Source organism: Saccopteryx bilineata, chromosome 1 (genome assembly GCF_036850765.1).
Source record: "Saccopteryx bilineata isolate mSacBil1 chromosome 1, mSacBil1_pri_phased_curated, whole genome shotgun sequence".
NCBI lineage: Eukaryota > Metazoa > Chordata > Mammalia > Chiroptera > Emballonuridae > Saccopteryx > Saccopteryx bilineata.
The window spans coordinates 306,778,971-306,797,846 of NC_089490.1; the positions used below are offsets into that span (position 1 = coordinate 306,778,971).

Below are 18,876 nucleotides of genomic sequence, written 5' to 3' on the forward strand. Positions count from 1 at the left end.
TTTTTTAAGACTTTATGCATTAGAAAGTGGGGGAGGGGGAGCAGGAAGCATCAACTCCTATATGTGCCTTGACCAGGCAAGCCTGGGGTTTCAAACTGGCAACCTCAGTATTCCAGGTTGATGCTTTACCTGCTGCACCACCACAGGTCAGGCCCTGGTAAACTTAACTAAGGAACATTCTACAGACTGGCCTGTATTCTTTATTTTATTTTTTTATTTAAAAAAATTCTTTTTATTGCCTGATCAGGTGGTGGCGCAGTGGATAGAGCATCGGACTGGGATGCAAATGACCCAGGTTCGAGACCCCGAGGTTGCCAGCTTGAGTGCGGGCTCATCGGGTTTGAGCAAGGCTAACCAGCTTGAGCCCAAGGTCACTGGCTCAAGCAAGGGGTCACTCGGTCTGCTATAGCCCCTCAGGTCAAGGCACATATGAGAAATCAATCGATGAACAATTAAGGAATCGCAATAAAGAACTGATGTTTCTCATCTCTCTCCCTTCCTATCTATCTCTCTCTCTGACTCTCTCTGCCACACACACACACACACAAATTCTTTTTATTAATTTTAGCCAGAGAGGAAAGGGGAGAGAGAGAGACAGAAAGAAAGAGAGAGAGAGAGAAACATAAGTCGTTCCTGTATGTGCCCTGATCAGGTATCAAACTGCAACCTCTGCACTTCAGGCCAATGCTCTAACAAATGGAGCTATCTGGCCAGGACTGTACTCTTTAAAAATATCAAACTTTGCCTGACCAGTGGTGACGCAGTGGATTGAGCGTTGCCACAGACACTGAGAGCACCATTTGAAACCCCAAGGTCACCAGATAGAGTGCAGGCTCATCAGCTTGAGAACGGGCATGCTTAAGCACTGGGTCACTGGCTTGATTGTGATCACTGATTCAGCTGGAGCACCCCCACCTCAAGACACGTGTGAGAAGCAATCAATGAACAACTAAGGTGCCTCAACTATGAGTTGATGCTTCTCATCTCTGTCCCTTCCTGCCTGTCTCTCGTGAAAAATAAATTATATATATATATGTTTATGTATATAAGAGAAAAATTAAAGTGTGTTAAAATGTCAATAATTAGTGTAATTGCTGAATTATAAGGTTTAGGTATAAATTTTTATAGTATTCTTAGGATTTTTCTGTAAATTTGAAATGATCAAAAACAAAACTTAAGCCCTGGCTGGATAGAGCATCGTCCTGAAGCACAGAGGCTGTGGGTTTGATCCCTGGTCAAGGCACCTACAGGAACAGATTGACATTCCTGTCTCTCCCTTCCTCTCTCTCTAAAGTCAATTAAATTTTTTTAAAGAAATCACCATTAATCCCATCTCCACAATATACTACAGATGTGATCTTGGATAAGCCTTAAAATCAATCAGAACTTCTAGAAACTTAATACTAACTCAGAATCATTCTTAAACAGTCAAGGTATTTACTAAATAAGAGATTTGTGCAAATGTAGTGGGGGAAGAGGATCTGGAATAGCTACCTTCTGGGTTCCTTGGTACCCAAATCCCAATGCAGAAGCACAGTGGTTTGAGCGTAGATGTTCGAGAGTGCTTACTTGAGGCTAGAGGGGATTAAAGGCGTCAAAGCTAACTCCATCTGAGCCAGCCAAACTAATTCAATCAGAGCCCTGGTATTTGAGGAAGTCGCTCAGAAGCCTCAGCCTCAGTGTCTCTGACACTCCTACCCACTGCCCCGGCTCGGCTCTCTCACCTCTCCTGAAGGTGGACCTGAAACTTCAACACCTCGACTTCTGGGCCAGTCTCCACGGCCAGGTCCCAGGATTGCTGGATTGGGACATGGGGAACGAGGGCTTTCTGGCCTTCATGACAACGCACCTGCCCTTAGCAGAGCAGAACCGTAAGCATCTGTGTAGGGGGTAGTAGAGGATGGATGTGTCCGGCTGCTCTGGTGGGGGGGCTCATGGAAGCAGGACCATTGGGCTCCCTGGCCTTCGACCTTCTCCTTTCCCTGGGTGAGCCTCGGAGCGATGGCTCAGTTTCCTGGCCCCTTGCCCGGTTGCTGACTGCCAGAGCCCCCTCCCCCACCCCACTTCCCGGAGCCCAGATTCTCTTGCCTGTGCTGCAAGCCCACGGAGGGAGGGCTGCGGTCCCTCTGCATGACATTGCGCTTTCAACTCTACGCCACCCTCCCAGCTCTGTCCTAGAACCTTCTAGGCCACCGGGGTCTTTTTTTTTTTTTTTTTAATTTGGACCTCAAGTGCAGAGAGTTGAGGTATTCACCTCCTTCATTCTTGGTAAATTATTGCCATCTGTCAGGGCAAAGTACTTGGATTGACTCATCTCCCCCACTCCCCACCCCATCAGTCACCACCCCCACTTCTCTCACCTTCCACACTCCAAAGTATTTACCCTAAATGATTTAATGTTTTTAGATATGTGTACCTTTGAAAACTGTTAGTATTATTTTGTGTTTATAGGTGACCTGAATTTATATAATGCTTATTGTTTTCCCCCCACCCCCACTCATTTTGTTTTTGTATTTTGTTTTTGTTTTATCTGTGAGGCCTTTTTTTTCGTGGTTTGCAGATGATCCTCTTCTTGCTGTGTCTTCATATGGCAGAGAGAGAGCCTGTGCACTAGAGAGATCACATTGTTGTTGTTTGTTTTTTTTTAATTTTTATTTATTTATTTATTATTTTTTAGAGAGACAGAGAGTGAGTCACAGAGAGGGATAGACAGGGACAGACAGACAGGAACGGAGAGAGATGAGAAGCATCAATCATTAGTTTTTCATTGCGCGTTGCAACACTTTAGTTGTTCATTGATTGCTTTCTCATATGTGTCTTGACCGCGGGCCTTCAGCAGACCGAGCAACCCTTTGCTGGAGCCAGCGACCTTGGGTTCAAGCCGGTGGGCCTTTCCTCAAACCAGATGAGCCCGCACTCAAGCTGGCGACCTCGGGGTCACAAACCCGGGTCCATTGCATCCCAGTCCGACGCTCTATCCACTGCGCCACCGCCTGGTCAGGCGTTGTTGTTGTTTATAATTGATTTTAGAAAGAGAAACACTGATTTGTTGTTCCCCTTATTTATGTATTAAATGGTTGATTCTTGTATGTGCCCTGACCAAGGATCCAGTCAAAACCTTGGCCCTTGGTACCTTTGGTGCCCTTGGCATATTGGGTCTATTTCTCTAGCCAACTGAGCTCTCTGGCCAGAGCAGACAGATCACATTGTTTTTTGAGTTATTCGGGTTGCTAAGTGTATATCTGGTTCATCATTTTTTACTGTTGTGTAGTAGCCCATCATCTGCATATACTAACTTTTGCAGTTTAATTCTCCTTATTAATGGAGACCTAGATCGCCTCCGACTCTTTGCCACCATAGTAATGCTGATGAACATTCTTATATCTTCACTGATTTGAGAAATATTTATTGAGTAGCTCCAATTTGCCTGGCAATGTTCTAGACACTCATGATAGGTAATGAAAAAAGTAGTCAAGTTATTAAGGAGCTTGCATTCTACTGGGAACAGACTGAAAATCCACATAAAAAAATTGTATACTTGTGAAAGGTGATAACTGAGATGGGAGGGAAGGGACACAGTATGGAGAGCTCAGGAATGGGGTAAAACAGGGTCATCAGGTTGGGCTTCGTTGGGTGCTTTATATTTGAGCAGCAAGTTTAAGGAGGTGAGATAGTAAACCAAGAGAATAATATTTATAGGGAAAGTTTCCCAGGCAGCAGAAATAGCTAGTGCAAAAGCCCTGAGGAAGGAATATGCTCGGAGCGTTTGGGGAACAGTAAAGAGGCCAGTGAGGCTGGATTACGATAAATAAAAAGGAGAGTTCACAGGGGGTGGAAAAGAGATTAGGAAGACCTGTCTTCCGCTTTGAGGAAGTTTGAGTTGACTTTGAGTAAGATGTGGCATGGCTGGAAGGTTTTGAGCAGAGGAGATAAAGTTACTATCTTCATGAGTATGTGGCCTGTATAGTTGCATAGGGTGGCTATATGTGATTTAATGCCTTGCTATCAGTCTTAAGTTTTTTAATAACTTTTTTAACAAGGAGCTCCACAGTTTCATTTAGCTCTGGGCCCTGCAAATTGTGTAGCTGATCCTGTATGATCTATATTCTGAAAAGATTACCATGGTTGCTGTGTTGCGGGGTATACTGTAGATATAAAGAAACAAGGAACTTAGAAGCCAGGAGACTAGTTAGAAGGCTACTATAGTAATACAGATAAGGGATGATGCTAAACTGAACCACTAGAACAGCGGTTCTCAACCTGTGGATGGGGGATCGAACGACCAAAACACAGGGGTCGCCTAAAGCCATCAGAAATACATATTTTATTTAAAAATTTATTGTATAATAAATATGTATTTTCTGATGGCTTTAGGCGACCCCTGTGTTTTGGTCTTTCAACCCCCCGCCGGGGTCGCGACCCACAGGTTGAGAACCGCTGTACTAGAATGATAGCAGAAGATATAGTGAGAAGGTAGAACCAGCTAGATTTGCCAATAGATTGAATGTAAGAGATTAGACAGTCCTCCCCAAACTTTTTTGGGCCACGGACCGGTTTAATGTCAGAAAATAAACATTGTTCAGACTTAAATATAAATAAAACGGAAATAATGTAAGTTATTTATTCTTTCTCTGCGGACCGGTACCAAATGGCCCACGGACCGGTACTGGTCTGCGGCCTGGGGGTTAGGCACTGCTGGATTAAGGATGAGTCCTCTGAAGTTTTTGTCTAAGTAAAGAATGAAGTTGCTTTCTACCGAGAGAAGCTTCTAATAGGACAGGTTTAGGGAAGAAAATCAGGAATTCTGATCTGACCATGCTGATCTGAAATACTTTTTAGATATCCAAAAGTAGAAATGTTGAGTAAACAGGTAAGTGTATAAGTCTGGAGTTCTGGAGAGAGGTGTGGACTGCAGATAGAAATTTTGAGTCTTTGGTATAGAGATGGCATTTTTTTTTTTTTTTTCCCTGAAGCTGGAAACAGGGAGAGACAGTCAGACAGACTCCCGCATGCGCCCAACCGGGATCCACCCGGCACGCCCACCATGGGGCGACGCTCTGCCCATCCTGGGCGTCGCCATGTTGCGACCAGAGCCACTCTAGCGCCTGAGGCAGAGGCCACAGAGCCATCCCCAGCGCCAGGGCCATCTTTGCTCCAATGGAGCCTCGGCTGCGGGAGGGGAAGAGAGAGACAGAGAGGAAAGCGCAGTGGCAGTGGAGGGGTGGAGAAGCAAATGGGCGCTTCTCCTGTGTGCCCTGGCCAGGATTCGAACCCGGGTCCTCCGCACGCTAGGCCGATACTCTACCGCTGAGCCAACCGGCCAGGGCTAGAGATGGCATTTAAGGAGTGAGAATAGAGAAGATAGAGAAGGAGCAAGGATGAGCCCTGGGGGCATCCCATTGTAAAAAGATTGGAGAGAAGAGAGATAACTAGTAAAATCTGAGAAAATGACCAATGAGAATCAACACCAAGATTGTGGTTGCCTGACCTGTGGTGGCGCAGTGGATAAAGCGTCAACCTGGAACGCTGAGGTCGCCGGTTCAAAACCCTGCACTTGCCTGGTCAAGGCACATATGGGAGTTGATGCTTCCTGCTCCTCCCCCCTCTCTCTCTCTCTTTCCCCTCTCTAAAATGAATAAATAAAAAGAAAAAAAAATTAAAAAAAAAAAAAAGATTGTGGTTCTGGGAAACCAATGAAGAAAGTGTTTCAAGGAAGGAGGGGCAGCGGAGAGGACTGCTGCCAAGAGAGCTGGTAAGGGCTGACAACTGGATTTAGCAAAACAACCTTGATGACATGGTTTTGGTAGACTGGTGGAGGAGAAAACCTGACAGACAAGAGTTTAAGAACGGAAGAAGTAGAAGCAGAAAGTATAGGCCATTCTTCCAAGGAGTTCTGCCTCAATAGGAAGCGAAAATGTGGAATAGTGGCATAGAAAGTTGGGGCAAAGAGAATTTATTTATTTATTTTTAGTGAGAGAGACAGAAACATAGAGACGGGGGACAGACAGGAAGGAAGAGAAATGAAAAGCATCAATTCTTTGTTATAGCACCTTAGTTGTTCATTGATTGCTTTCTCGTATGTGCCTTGACAGGGTGGGGGTGGTGGGGGAGCTCCAGCCAACGACCTTGGGCTCCAAGCCAGAAACCTTTGGGCTCAAGTCAGCCACCAAGGGTCCTGTCTGTGATCCCATGCTCAAGCTGGATGAACCCATGCTAAAGCCAGAGACCTTGGGGATTCGAACCTTGGTCCTCTGCTTCCCAGACGCTCTATCTACTATGCCACCACCTGGTCAAGCAATGATGATTTTGTGTGTGTGTGTGTGTGACAGAGACAGAGGAAAGACAGAGAGGGACAGACAGACAGAAAGGAAGAGAGATGAGAAGCATTAATTCTTTTTGCAGCTCCTTAGTTCATCGATTGCTTTCTCAGATGTGCCTTGACTGGGGTCTCCAGCAGGGTGAGTGACCCCTTGCTCAAGCTGGCAACCTCAGAGTTTTGACCCTGGGTCCTCCGCATTTCAGTCCAACATTCTATCCACTGAGCCTCTGCCTGGTCAGACCACTTTACTTTGATGGTAATTGAGATCTTTTTAATTTTTATTTATTTTTATTTTTTTACAGAGTCAGAGAGAGGGATAGACAGGGACAGACAGACAGGAATGGAGAGAGATGAGAAGCATCAATCATCAGTTTTTCATTGTGACACCTTAGTTGTTCATTGATTGCTTTCTCATGTGCCTTTACCGCAGGCCTTCAGCAGACCGAGTAGCCCCTTGCTCAAGTCAGCGACCTTGGGTTCAAGCTGGTGAGCTTTGCTCAAACCAGATGAGCCTGAACTCAAGCTGGCGACCTTGGGGTCTTGAACCTGAGTTGTCCGCATCCCAGTTTGATGCTCTAGCCACTGCACCACTGCCTGCTAAGGCTATTTTCTAAGTTTTTAAAAATTCTTTTTAGAGAAAGAAAGGGTGGTGGTGGGGAACAACAATTTGTTGTTCCACTTATTAATACATTCATTGGTGGATTCTTGTATGTGTCCTGATCAGGGATTGAACACATAATGTTGGCACAGCAGGACAATGCTCTAACCACCTGATCTGCCCAGCCAAGGCTATTTTCCAGTTTCGTTATGCTGGTATTGAGGAAGCATATTGATTAGTATGTTGTTTTTATATCCAGCAAACTTCCTGGACTGTTATTGGTTTTAATAATTTTTTTTCCTTTGGTTCTAATAATTTGTATATCAATTTTGTATGACTTTTCAACATCAATTTTTTTTTTTCTTTTTTACAGAGACAGAGAGAGAGTCAGAGAGAGGGATAGACAGGGATAGACAGACAGGAACAGAGAGATGAGAAGCATCAATCATTAGTTTTTAGTAGCACCTTGCTACACCTTAGTTGTTCATTGATTGCTTTCTCATATGTGCCTTGATCTCGGGCCTTCAGTAGATGGAGTAACCCCTTGCTCGAGCCAGTGACCTTGGGTCCAAGCTGGTGATCTTTTGCTCAAACCAGATGAGCCCGCACTCAAGCTGGCAACCTTGGGGTCTCGAACCTGGGTCCTCTGCATCCCAGTCCGACGCTCTATCCACTGCGCCACCGCCTGGTCAGGCTCAACATCAATTTTTTTAAATTATGGTTGTTTTTCCTTTTTATTTCTAATTTTTATTTATTAATTGATTTTTAGAGAAAGGGAGAAACAACCATTTGTGGTTGTTCCACTTATTTATGTATTCATTGGTTGATTCTTGTATGTGCCCTGACTGGGAGTCGAACTTGTAACTTTTGAGTCTTGTATTGGGACGACACTCTAACCCAGTGGTTCTCAAACTTTTTGAAGTCAAGGCTCATTTAAAATCCTACAAATGGCCTCACCAGGCAGTGGCGCAGTGATAGAGCATTGGACTGGGATGCAGACAACCCAGGTTTAAGATCCCAAGGTTGCCTGACCTGTGGTGGCGCAGTGGATAAAGCGTCAACCTAGAAACACTGAGGTTGCCGGTTCAAAACCCTGGGCTTGCCTGGTCAAGGCACATATGGGAGTTGATGCTTCCTGCTCCTCCCCCTTCTCTCTCTCTCTCTCTCTCTCTCTCTCTCTCTCTCTATCTCCCCCCTCCTTTCTAAAATGAATAAATAAATAAAAATTTAAAAAAAAAAAAAAAAAAAAGATCCCAAGGTTGTCATCTTGAGTGTGGGCTCATCTGGTTTGAGCAAAGCTCACCAGCTTGGACCCAAGGTCGCTGGCTCAAGCAAGGGGTTACTGCGGTCAAGGCACATATGAGAGTGCAATCAATGAACAACTAAAATGTCGCAACGTGCAACAAAAAACTAATGATTGATGCTTCTCATCTCTCTGGTCCTGTCTGTCTGTCCCTATCCCTCTCTCTGATTCCCAATCTGTCTCTGGAAAAAAATTAAATAAATAAATCCTACAAATAATTGTATACAAATATCTGAGAAATATGTTATAATAATTAAGTCAAATATTAAAGAAAAATATAAAATCCAAGCATGCTTTTATGGTAATTAAACAAAATAAATATGACAAAATTAAATTTATTCTGGCTTTTTTTTTTTTTTACAGAGACAGAGTCAGAGAGAGGGATAGATAGGGACAGAGAGACAGGAACGGAGAGAGATGAGAAGCATCAATCATCTGTTTTTCGTTGTAACACCTTAGTTGTTCATTGATTGCTTTCTCATATGTGCCTTGACTGTGGGGCTACAGCAGACTGAGTAACCCCTTGCTCAAGCCAGTGACCTTGGGTCCAAGCTGGTAAGCTTTGCTTAAATCAGATGAGCCCATGCTCAAGCTGGCAACCTTGGGATCTCGAACCTGGGTCCTCCACATCCCAGTCTGACACTGTATCCACTGCGCCACCACCTGGTCAGGCTATTCTGGCATTTTTATGTGACTTTTTTTTCTTTTTTTTCTTTTTTTTTTTTACAGAGACAGAGTGAGTCAGAGAGAAGGATAGACAGGAACAGACAGACAGGAACAGAGAGAGATGAGAAGCATCAATCATTAGTTTTTCATTGCATGTTGCAACACCTTAGTTGTTCATTGATTGCTTTCATATGTGCCTTTACCGCGGGCCTTCAGCAGACCGAGTACCCCTTGCTGGAGCCAGCAACCTTGGGTTCAAGCTGGTGGGCTTTTGCTCAAACGAGATGAGCCTGTGCTCAAGCTGGCGATATCGGGGTCTCGAACCTGGGTCCTCTGCATCTCAGTTCGACGCTCTATCCACTGTACCACTGCCTGGTCAGGCTATGTTACATTTTTTTTTTTTCTTAACAGAGGCAGAGATAGACAGGAACAGACAGACAGGAACGAAGAGAGATGAGAACCATCAATTTTTCGTTGCACGTTGAGACTTCTTAGTTGTTCATTGATTGCTTTCTCATATGTGCCTTGAGAGACCGAGTAACCCCTTGCTGGAGCCAGCGACCTTAGGTCCAAGCTGGTGAGCTTTTTGCTCAAGCCAGATGAGCTCAATCTGGCGACCTCGGGGTTTCGAACCTGGGTCCTTCCGCATCCCAGTCGGATGCTCTATCCACTGCACCACCACCTGGTCAGGCTATGTTACATTTTTTGAATTATGCTTTTTAGAATTCGTAAAAAGGGCTTAAAAGTAAAAAAATGACAAAAAGTTATCTTTATATATATATAGATACATTCTTTTTTTTTTTTAATTTTTTTTTATTTATTCATTTTAGAGAGGAGAGAGAGAGAGACAAAGAGAGAGAGGAGAGAGAGACAGGGGGAGGAGCTGGAAGCATCAACTCCCATATGTGCCCTGACCAGAAAAACCCAGGGTTTCGAACCGGCGACCTCAGCATTTCCAGGTCGACGCTTTATCCACTGTGCCACCACAGGTCAGGCTATATAGATACATTCTTAGTAAAATTTAGTAAATTCGGCAAGTCCTGGTGCAAATATGTTAAGTTTTTTCATTCTTGTGTTTATGAGAAACATGAACCTGATGTGTCCTAGCGATTTCTTCAATGTTTGGGCATATATTTGTTTTTTATTTATTTTTTATTTATTGATTTTTAGAGAGAGGGGAGAGAGAGAGAGAGGTAGAGAAAGGGGAGGAGCAGGAAGCATCAACTCCCATATGTGCCTTGACCAGGCAAGCCCAAGGTTTCGAACCGGCAACCTCAGTGTTCCAGGTCGACACTTTATCCCACTGAGCCACCACAGGTCAGGCTGGGCATATATTTGAAAGGCAAACTCTCATTTCCTCGTCAGTACATTGAAGAATTCCTCTCTTTTTACTCTAAATTGTGTTGAGGGTAGAAAATCCTAATTCACATAAATAGGATGTTGAAAATTGTAGTAAAATGTTCAAAGCTTTTTTAGATATTGCCACATATTCTTCTTTTATAGAAATCCAAAAGGCTTCAAGAGACAATTCCTTATGCTTAAACATCAATTCAAAACCCCCACCATACATAGCATCTTAACTTTACACCAAACAAAGGATAGAAGAAACTTGCCTCCAGTCTTTCTGGGGAACATGGGAGGTAGTGTAAACAATCCAGCACCACAGCTTAATAGCCTTTTGCAACCTAATCAGGCAAGTGAGGTGGGGGATGGGCAGACTGTCAGCTTACAGCCAATTCCCCACACCTGTCCCCCAAAAATCTAAACTCCCAAAACCCTGTTGGTTTTTTGGTCCTCAACAGGCACATATTTCTCTGGAATACCATAGGGCGCACCTGGAAATCTTCTAGGGTGCACCAGTGCGCCCTGGCACACACTTTGAGAACCACAGCTGTAAGCAGTTGAGCCACCTGGACAGTACCTCTTTCCAACTTTATATCTCTTGCTACTTTTTTCTTTTTTGAATACTATGTTGAACATTAACAATGTAATGGGCGCCCTTTCTAGTTACTGAGCTCTAATAAGTACATCATCATTTTTCAAACAAAAACCTAGATTTAGCTGTAACATGATGACATTCATGGGGAGAAATGAAGGAGGTAAACAGTTCCTCCATCCCCAAGCAGATAGCTCTAATATATACTTGATTTACTCTTAGCCCCCTATGTTGTCATTCATCCAATTAAGTTGAGCTCCCATGTGCTAGGCAGTGAACAAGACAGACCTGGAAATAGATTCTAAGCAAGTAATTACAATAAAATATGTGATATGGGAGTGTTTGGACAGGAGGTCAGAGAAGCCTACTTTAGCAAGACAATTAAACAGAGACTTGATGGGTGAGTAGCAATTAACCATGCAAGCAGGAAGAGGGAGGATTGTTCCTGGCAAAGGAAACAGCTTGTAGGGAGGCCTAGGACAGGCGTGGCCAACAGTTTTTGCCCCCGGGCCAGATTAGAAAGAAAACTTTCACGGCTGGATGAAATATTAAAATTTGAAAATGTTAAATATAAAAAGATTCATTTAAGTAAACAAAATCTTATTATGTAATTTGTTTATGAATAAGGTGAGTGAAAAAATGTAATATACAATATTATTTTAATAAAAAATATTTTAGCCTGACCTGTGGTGGTGCAGTGGATAAAGCGTCAAGCTGGAAACGGCTGAGGTTGCCGGTTCAAAACCCTGGGCTTGCCCTGGCCGGTTGGCTCAGCGGTAGAGCGTCGGCCTAGCGTGCGGAGGACCCGGGTTCGATTCCCGGCCAGGGCTCATAGGAGAAGCGCCCATTTGCTTCTCCACCCCTCCGCCGCGCTTTCCTCTCTGTCTCTCTCTTCCCCTCCCGCAGCCAAGGCTCCATTGGAGCAAAAATGGTCCGGGCGCTGGGCATGGCTCTGTGGCCTCTGCCTCAGGCGCTAGAGTGGCTCTGGTCGCAATATGGCAACGCCCAGGATGGGCAGAGCATCGCCCCCTGGGGGGCAGAGCGCCGCCCCTGGTGGGCGTGCTGGGTGGATCCCGGTCAGGCGCATGCGGGAGTCTGTCTGACTGTCTCTCCCTGTTTCCAGCTTCAGAAAAAAATGAAAAAAAAGAAAAAAAAAAAAAAAAAAAAAAAACCCTGGGCTTGCCTGGTCAAGGCACATATGGGAGTTGATGCTTCCTGCTCCTCCCCCCTTCTCTCTCTCTCTCCTCTCTATAATGAATAGTGTTCCAGGTCGAAGCTTTATCCACTACGCCACCACAGGTCAGGTAAGGGGTAGACAACCTTTTTATACCTACTGCCCACTTTTGTATCTCTGTTAGTAGTAAAGTTTTCTAATCACCCACCAGTTCCACAGTAATGGTGATTTATAAAGTAGGGAAGTAACTTTACTTTATAAAATTTATAAAGCAGAGTTACAGCAAGTTAAAGCATATAATAATAATTACTTACCAAGTACTTTATGTCAGATTTTCGCTAAGTTTGGCAGAATAAACCTTTATAAAACAACTTACTATAGTTAAATCTATCTTTTTATTTTTATTTTTATTTTTTATTTATTTATTTTTTTTTATAGAGACAGAGTGAGTCAGAGAGAGGGATAGACAGGGAAGACAGACAGGAACGGAGAGAGATGAGAAGCATCAATCATTAGTTTTTCATTGCCCGTTGCAACACCTTAGTTGTTCATTGATTGCTTTCTCATATGTGCCTTGACCGCGGGTCTTCAGCAGACCGAGTAACCCCTTGCTGGAGCCAGCGACCTTGGAATCAAACTGGTGGGCTCAAACCAGATGAGCCCACACTCAAGCTGGCAACCTCGGGGTCTCGAACCTGGGTCCTCTGCATCCCAGTCCAACACTCTATCCACTGCGCCACTGCCTGGTCAGGCTCTATCTTTTTATTTATACTTTGGTTGCTCTGCTACTGCCCACCATGAAAGCTGGAATGCCCACTAGTGGGCGGTAGGGACCAGGTTGACTACCACTGGGTTAGATGGTGGTGCCATGTGCTGAAACCAGAAATATAGGAGGAAGAGGAAGATGGAGTTTAGTTTTATTTATTTATTTTTTTAAACAATTGTTTTTTTTATTCATTTTAGAGAGGAGAGAGGGAGAGAGAGACAGGGGGGAGGAGCTGGAAGCATCAACTCCCATATGTGCCTTGACCAGGCAAGCCCAGGGTTTCAAACTGGCGACCTCAGCATTTCCGGGTCAATGCTTTATCCACTGCACCACCACAGGTCAGGCCTGGAGTTTAGTTTTAAAAATATCACCTGAGGTTGACTCAGTGGTAGAATGTCGGCCCAGCATGTGGATGTCCCGGTCAGGGTACACAGGAGAAGCACCCATTTGCTTCTCCAGCCCTCCCTATCTCCTCTCTTTCTCCCCTCCTCCACTCCTACAGCCATGACTAGATTAGAGTGAGTTGGCCCCGGGCACTGAGGATGGCTCCATAGCCTCTGCCTCAGGTGCTAAGAAAGAAGAGCTTGGTTGCTGAGCAATGGAACAATGCCCCAGCTGGGCTTGCCCGGTAGATCCCAGTCAGGAGGCTTGTGGGAGTCTGTCTCTCTGCATCCCCTCCTCTCACTGAATTTTTTATAAAAGAAATATCATTTGAAGTGTCTTTACTTTATCCAAGCAAATTCATTCCGTGGAGATTTCTAAGTAAAAGCTGGCAGCTTGACCTGTGGTGGCACAGTGGATAAAGTGTCGGCCTGGAATGCTGTCACTGGTCCAAAACCCTGGGCTTGCCTGGTCAAAGCACATATGGAAGTTGATGCTTTCTGTTCCTCCCTGTCTGCTCTCTCTCTCTCCTCTCTAAAATAAATAAATAAAATCTTAAAAAGGGGTGGGTGGCTGGCAGAGAAGTCTAGGCTAGATAGAGATAAAGAAAGCCTTATCTATAGATGGTGTATGAAGCCACAGTCATTCATCAGATCGTTCAGGAACAGTATATATAGTGTGAGAAGATAAGAATGCAGAGGTGAATGAGAAGATCAGAGAAGCAAGGGAAATACTAGTAGACTATGGTGTCCTAATTCCCCAGGCAGGACCCACAGAGATGCTCCTAGCCCAGAGATGCTCCAAGGACCAGTATTCTGGGACCACACTGGAAATCCTATATTTTGACCCTCTTTCTTTTTTCACAGTTGCCAGATACAAACTCCATATAGTTGAGCCACCAAAACTACCTGTGGGAAAAACACCCAAACCTGATAAAGATGGTGAGTAGTGGGGAGTGTCTTCTCTGACCTGAATGGCCCTATGGCCTGGGCCGGACACCCAAAGCCAGTGAGCTATGTCACACAATCTGCTTTTTCTCTGTACAGGTCCAGATATTAAACCCAACTTATGGATGTGGGTAAATCCCAACATCGCGTTTCCCCCAGGAAAGCTGGAGGTCTCAGAACCTAGTGAGAGGGAAAAGCTGACAAGCACGCAGCCCTCCCCTCAGCCACCCTCAAGAGAGGAACACTTTGCCAACTGCTCAGAGGCCCAGGCAGTGGAGTCGCGGCTACCTTCCTCCACCGAGCAATCTTTCTCTCAGAAGCAGTTTGCTCCTTCCTCCAGCAACCGGGAGGTAGGGATTTCTGGGGTTGCAGGCAGGGTGGACATAGGCATGATGTGTCAGAGTTGTTTTTTTTTTGTTTTTTGTTTTTTTTTTAATTTTTATTTTTTTATTTTTTATTTTACAGAGACAGAATGAGTCAGAGAGAGGGATAGACAGGGACAGACAGACAGGAACGGAGAGAGATGAGAAACATCAATCGTTAGTTTTTCCTTGTGCGTTGTAACACCTTATTTGTTCATTGATTGCTTTCTCATATGTGCCTTGACCGTGGGCCTTCAGCAGACCGAGTAACCCCTTCTAGGGCCAGCGACCTTGGATTCAAGCTGGTGGGCTTTCACTCAAACCAGATGAGCCCGTGCTCAGGTTGGTGACCTCAGGGTCCCGAACCTGGGTCCTCTGCATCCCAGTCCGACACTCTATCCACTGCGCCACTGCCTGGTCAGGCTCAGAGTTGTTTTTGTAGGGCTAACAAAGGGTTAGTGAGTTCAGAAAGTAGCTGTGCCCTTGGGTTGGGGAGCAGTCCAGCCTGACCAGGCGGTGGGGCAGTGGATAGAGCATTAGACTGGGATGCCGGGGAGCAGTCCAGATAGTGGTCCTTGACCGCTGCTCCTTCCTGCCATTGCACCCCTGGAGTGGAGGCCATGGAGTCAGGACCAGTTCCTACTCTGCTCCTCTAGCTCACAGAAGAGGAGGAAGCTAAGGACCAGGATGACAGCTCCTCTGTGGCTCTGCCGGCCCTTCACAAAAAAGCCCCCCTCCGGAGACGAAGGCTTCAGCAAGCCAAAAGCCAGGAGGGGAGGCTCTGGTCCCGGCCCCCTCTCAATTACTTCCACCTAATTGCCCTGGCTTTAAGAAACAGTTCCCCCTGTGGCCTCAACGTGCAGCAGATCTACAGTTTCACTCGGTATGTGCCGGGAGTGGTGGGGTGGGGGGAGGGCAGTGGGAAGGGCAGGCTGTGAGGAGTGGGAAGGGAGGGGGTAAGGGCCATCTGCCATAGCCCTTGGCTGCTCCTTTGTTTTTACCATCTAGATCTGAGAGGATAAGGGTATTTCCAGTTCTTTTTTCCCAGGCATTGATTCTGGGTTGTCCCTGAATATGTGTCCACATGTCACATGTAAAGGAAGATATCCTACCCCCATGCCCTTCCCCATTTGAGAACTCCGATCTTTTTATATCTTAGTTCTTTCAAACATAAATTCCTCTGGGTGATACATTTTCCCACCTTTCCCCTCTAGATTATCTGGCATAAAGTCTAGTTTCCTCAACAGTGTCTCATGTGCTTTGCCTTTGGACTATACCGCCTGGCATAGCTCTCTGCACCACCAGGGGCATTCATTCAATTCAGAAGAGATTGCCATTCAGTCCTGGTGGTCATGTACACATGAGTGTGAGGAGTTTCTCAGACTTTTTTCCTAATTCAGAATAGGCTCATATTCATCCTCAGGTGCAAAGGCAGACTAAGGTCAGTTGAGGCCCTGGGTGCAGAAGAAAATATTGGGCTCCTTACACTAGAAAAAAGTATAAAGTTGGGGTTTTGCAGGGCCCTTCAGAAGTTGGGTTCCAGGGCACGTACCAGGTGTGGCTCTGCTCAAATGGTATCCCCCTTGACCAGAATTCCTCTTACAGGAGTTGGTTGATCTAATTTATGCTTGTTTCCTGTTGCAAGGCAAAGCCCTGCATTCTCAGAGGAAGGGAGGACAATGAGCCTAGGAATGGAGGCAGTAAACTGGGCTTAAAAGACAAAGGTTTGACATGACCTGTGGTGGCGCAGTGGATAAATGTCAACCTGGAACACTGAGGTTGCAGGTTCAAAACCCTGGGCTTGCCCCGTCAAGGCACATATGGGAGTGGATGCTTCCTGTTCTCCCCCCCTTCTCTTTCTCTTTTTCTGTCTCTCTCTCTCCTCCCCTCTAAAAATGAATTAAAAAAAAAAAAAAAGAGTTTGTGCAAGCGATGTTCCAGGTGAAGAAGGTTTTGCCATGTGCCCAATCAGCAAAGAGCAGTTGAGGCCAGGTTGCCATTCTCCATGTGGAGAGAAGAGCTGAGGCTCCTGGCCCCCAGGCAGAAACATGCTCAAGGGTAGGGCATCTCCCAAAGAAACCATACCTTTCCTTACCATTCCTCCCTGTTCGTAGACAACATTTCCCCTTTTTCCGGACGGCTCCAGAGGGTTGGAAGAACACCATCCGTCACAATCTCTGTTTCCAAGACAGCTTTGAGAAAGTGCCGGTTAGCATGCCGGGTGGAGCTAGCGTGTGGCCTCGATCCTGCCTCTGGAAGCTGACCGAGGAGGGACACCGCCGCTTTGAGGAGGAGGTCCGAGCCTTGGCCTCCACTCACCTGGAAAATATTCAACAGTGCATGAGTCAGCCAGGTGTGAAGCTCTGTCACATGGGGTGGGTTGGGGGGACCTGAAGATCTTGCCAAAGGCTAAATGTGCAAAGAAGGAACCCAGGTCACACCATGGGGGCTACCTTCTGTAGGAAGAGGGGAGGATAGCAGTGGTCTGCATCCCTGGGGTGGTACCTGCCTAAGGTGGGACTCCATACATACCCTGGGACTTGAGGTCCAGGAGTTGATGGAGAAACAACTAAGGTGCAATTGGGTCTTCTCACAGTCTATCAGCCTAGCGGGGAATGGTGACCACACAATATAGAAGCATGGTATGAGAAATTGTGTGCAAAAAGGACTGTTTATTTCCTGGGCACCAGCTAGCATGTGGGCCTTAAGAGAGAGAAGTTCATCTGCTGTAAGAAGGCTTTCCAGGCTTAGGGAACAATGACTGCAATGAGCAGATAGATTCCTTTAACTTTTTTTTCTTACAGATGTGATGCCCTTCTTCTTTGACCTTTAACTGCAAAAAGTGAGAGTCAGCTCATGCCTTTATTAAAGTTACATTGCAGCAGCCTGGTGTGTGTGCATGTGCGCACATGTGCATGTGTGTGTTCTCTGAGGTTGGAGGGAGGGCTAGAGATGGAGGTCAGCTCTGAAGTTGGAAATGGGAAGATGGGGCAATTGCCTGGTGTGCAGCAAAGAGATCCTACATCTTCTTTCTTCAAAGGACGAAAATACTCACTACTCTTTGAGATCCTGGAACAATTCCCATTTTTCCGGGTTATGTGAAAAGTTTTGGGAGATGCTAGCTTGTAGCAGCCAGCCCTGCAAAAGGCCCAAATAAACACCATCACTCACAGGAGTGGATGTAATCAGCAGGGGACAGTGAAGAGAAACCTGGGGAAGGAAACAAGTCATTTATGGGGCAGTTGAAGGAAGACCCATATAGGCCATGAAGTGAGAAAGATGAGAGGAAAGAATTTCATTTCTTTTTTCTTTTTTTACAAATACAAGCAAAGGTTTATTTAGAAAGTCACAGAGGTAGATGTGAGCATGGAAGAAGTATGGGTGGCAACAGGGAGAGAAAGAATGTATTGGAAAGAGGAGTAGTCAGGCTCGCGTCTCATTCCCCCATTTAACCATTGGGGTAGAATCTCAGAGCTGAGGGACATGGGCCCTCCCTCTGCTGCTTGTCTGCACCATACCTTCAGCAGAAGCCAGAGCACTTATGGATTGTAGTCCATAGAGGCTGCAGATCCCTGCTGGGCCGTTGTGGCTTTCCTGGTTCTTGGAGACCACGTTCAGGAAAAAGCCAGCTGTCAGCCTGCAGTCAAGGGGGTCAGTGGGACAAGTAAGAGAATGAGGTTCAGAGTGGTGTCAGGATGCCACAGGCATTCAGACAGAGCTTGAAGATAATAATGAATTTCCCATAGGGTTGAGATGACTGTTCTCATTCCCTCTCCTGATTTTCCCTCACCAGCCTGCATAGAAACAGGGCTTAATACTCAAGACACTTCCCTCCAGTGGACTCGTCATTGCTCCTCTCCAGAGCTTGCAATGGGTGGTGCTTGAGTCCTGAGAATGGCTCCCCTTGTCCAGGGGGCTCTCAGGGATCTGCTGTTAGAGTTGAGGTGGTCTCACTTTGCTTTTCCTTCCTGCCCTGCTGTGGGTCAAATAAGTTTGCAAATATGATGTATATGTTTGCTCACTTACAGTTTGCATTGGGTGTTGGGGACAGGCTGTAAGCAGGCAGGGTCGTTATAGCCTAAGGCTTAGTTTTAAGACTAAGCCTTTCCCACCCTAAGTGACTTTGTATCAGAGACTTCCTTGTTTGTATATTGGATTAAAGGTTTTGATTTCTACACTATAAAATGGGGCAGAGGAGCCCATGCTGGAGGAGAGCAGAGAAAGGCCACGTGGAGGAGAGGAGAAGCAGTCAAGATGGAGGAGGGCTGAAGGAGAAGCCAGTTTGTGTAGAGTTTGTGCAGAGAGAAGGAGATGGGGAACAGAGGTGAATAAGGCTGGTGAGGTACAAACCTTTGGTCCTAGGAAAACTTGGATAAGTCAGCGGCTTTGGGAGCCCTGAATGGAAAGGGAAGTGTTTTCCCACT

At 45.7% G+C, this 18,876-nt stretch overlaps 1 protein-coding gene across 1 annotated transcript; it reads left to right on the forward strand.

Moving 5' to 3' along the window:
• The first annotated feature begins 1,523 nt into the window (after positions 1 to 1,523).
• On the forward strand, positions 1,524 to 17,285 carry FOXR1 (forkhead box R1). Its single transcript, XM_066252756.1, has 7 exons — positions 1,524 to 1,547; positions 1,736 to 1,871; positions 14,010 to 14,084; positions 14,190 to 14,440; positions 15,109 to 15,335; positions 16,567 to 16,805; positions 17,257 to 17,285. Exons 1-7 carry the CDS (start codon positions 1,524 to 1,526, stop codon positions 17,283 to 17,285), a joined length of 981 nt encoding a protein of 326 aa, XP_066108853.1.
• Positions 17,286 to 18,876: the final 1,591 nt, after the last annotated feature.

What these genes read in the sequence shown, in the direction of transcription:
- FOXR1 (XM_066252756.1), top strand. Translation starts at nt 1,524, where the DNA reads ATGCAGAAGCACAGTGGTTTGAGC. An exon ending in GCCCTTAGCAGAGCAGAACC is followed by an intron (nt 1,872 to 14,009) that starts GTAAGCATCTGT and finishes CTTTTTTCACAG; the next exon opens with TTGCCAGATACAAACTCCAT. An exon ending in CAGATCTACAGTTTCACTCG is followed by an intron (nt 15,336 to 16,566) that starts GTATGTGCCGGG and finishes CCCTGTTCGTAG; the next exon opens with ACAACATTTCCCCTTTTTCC.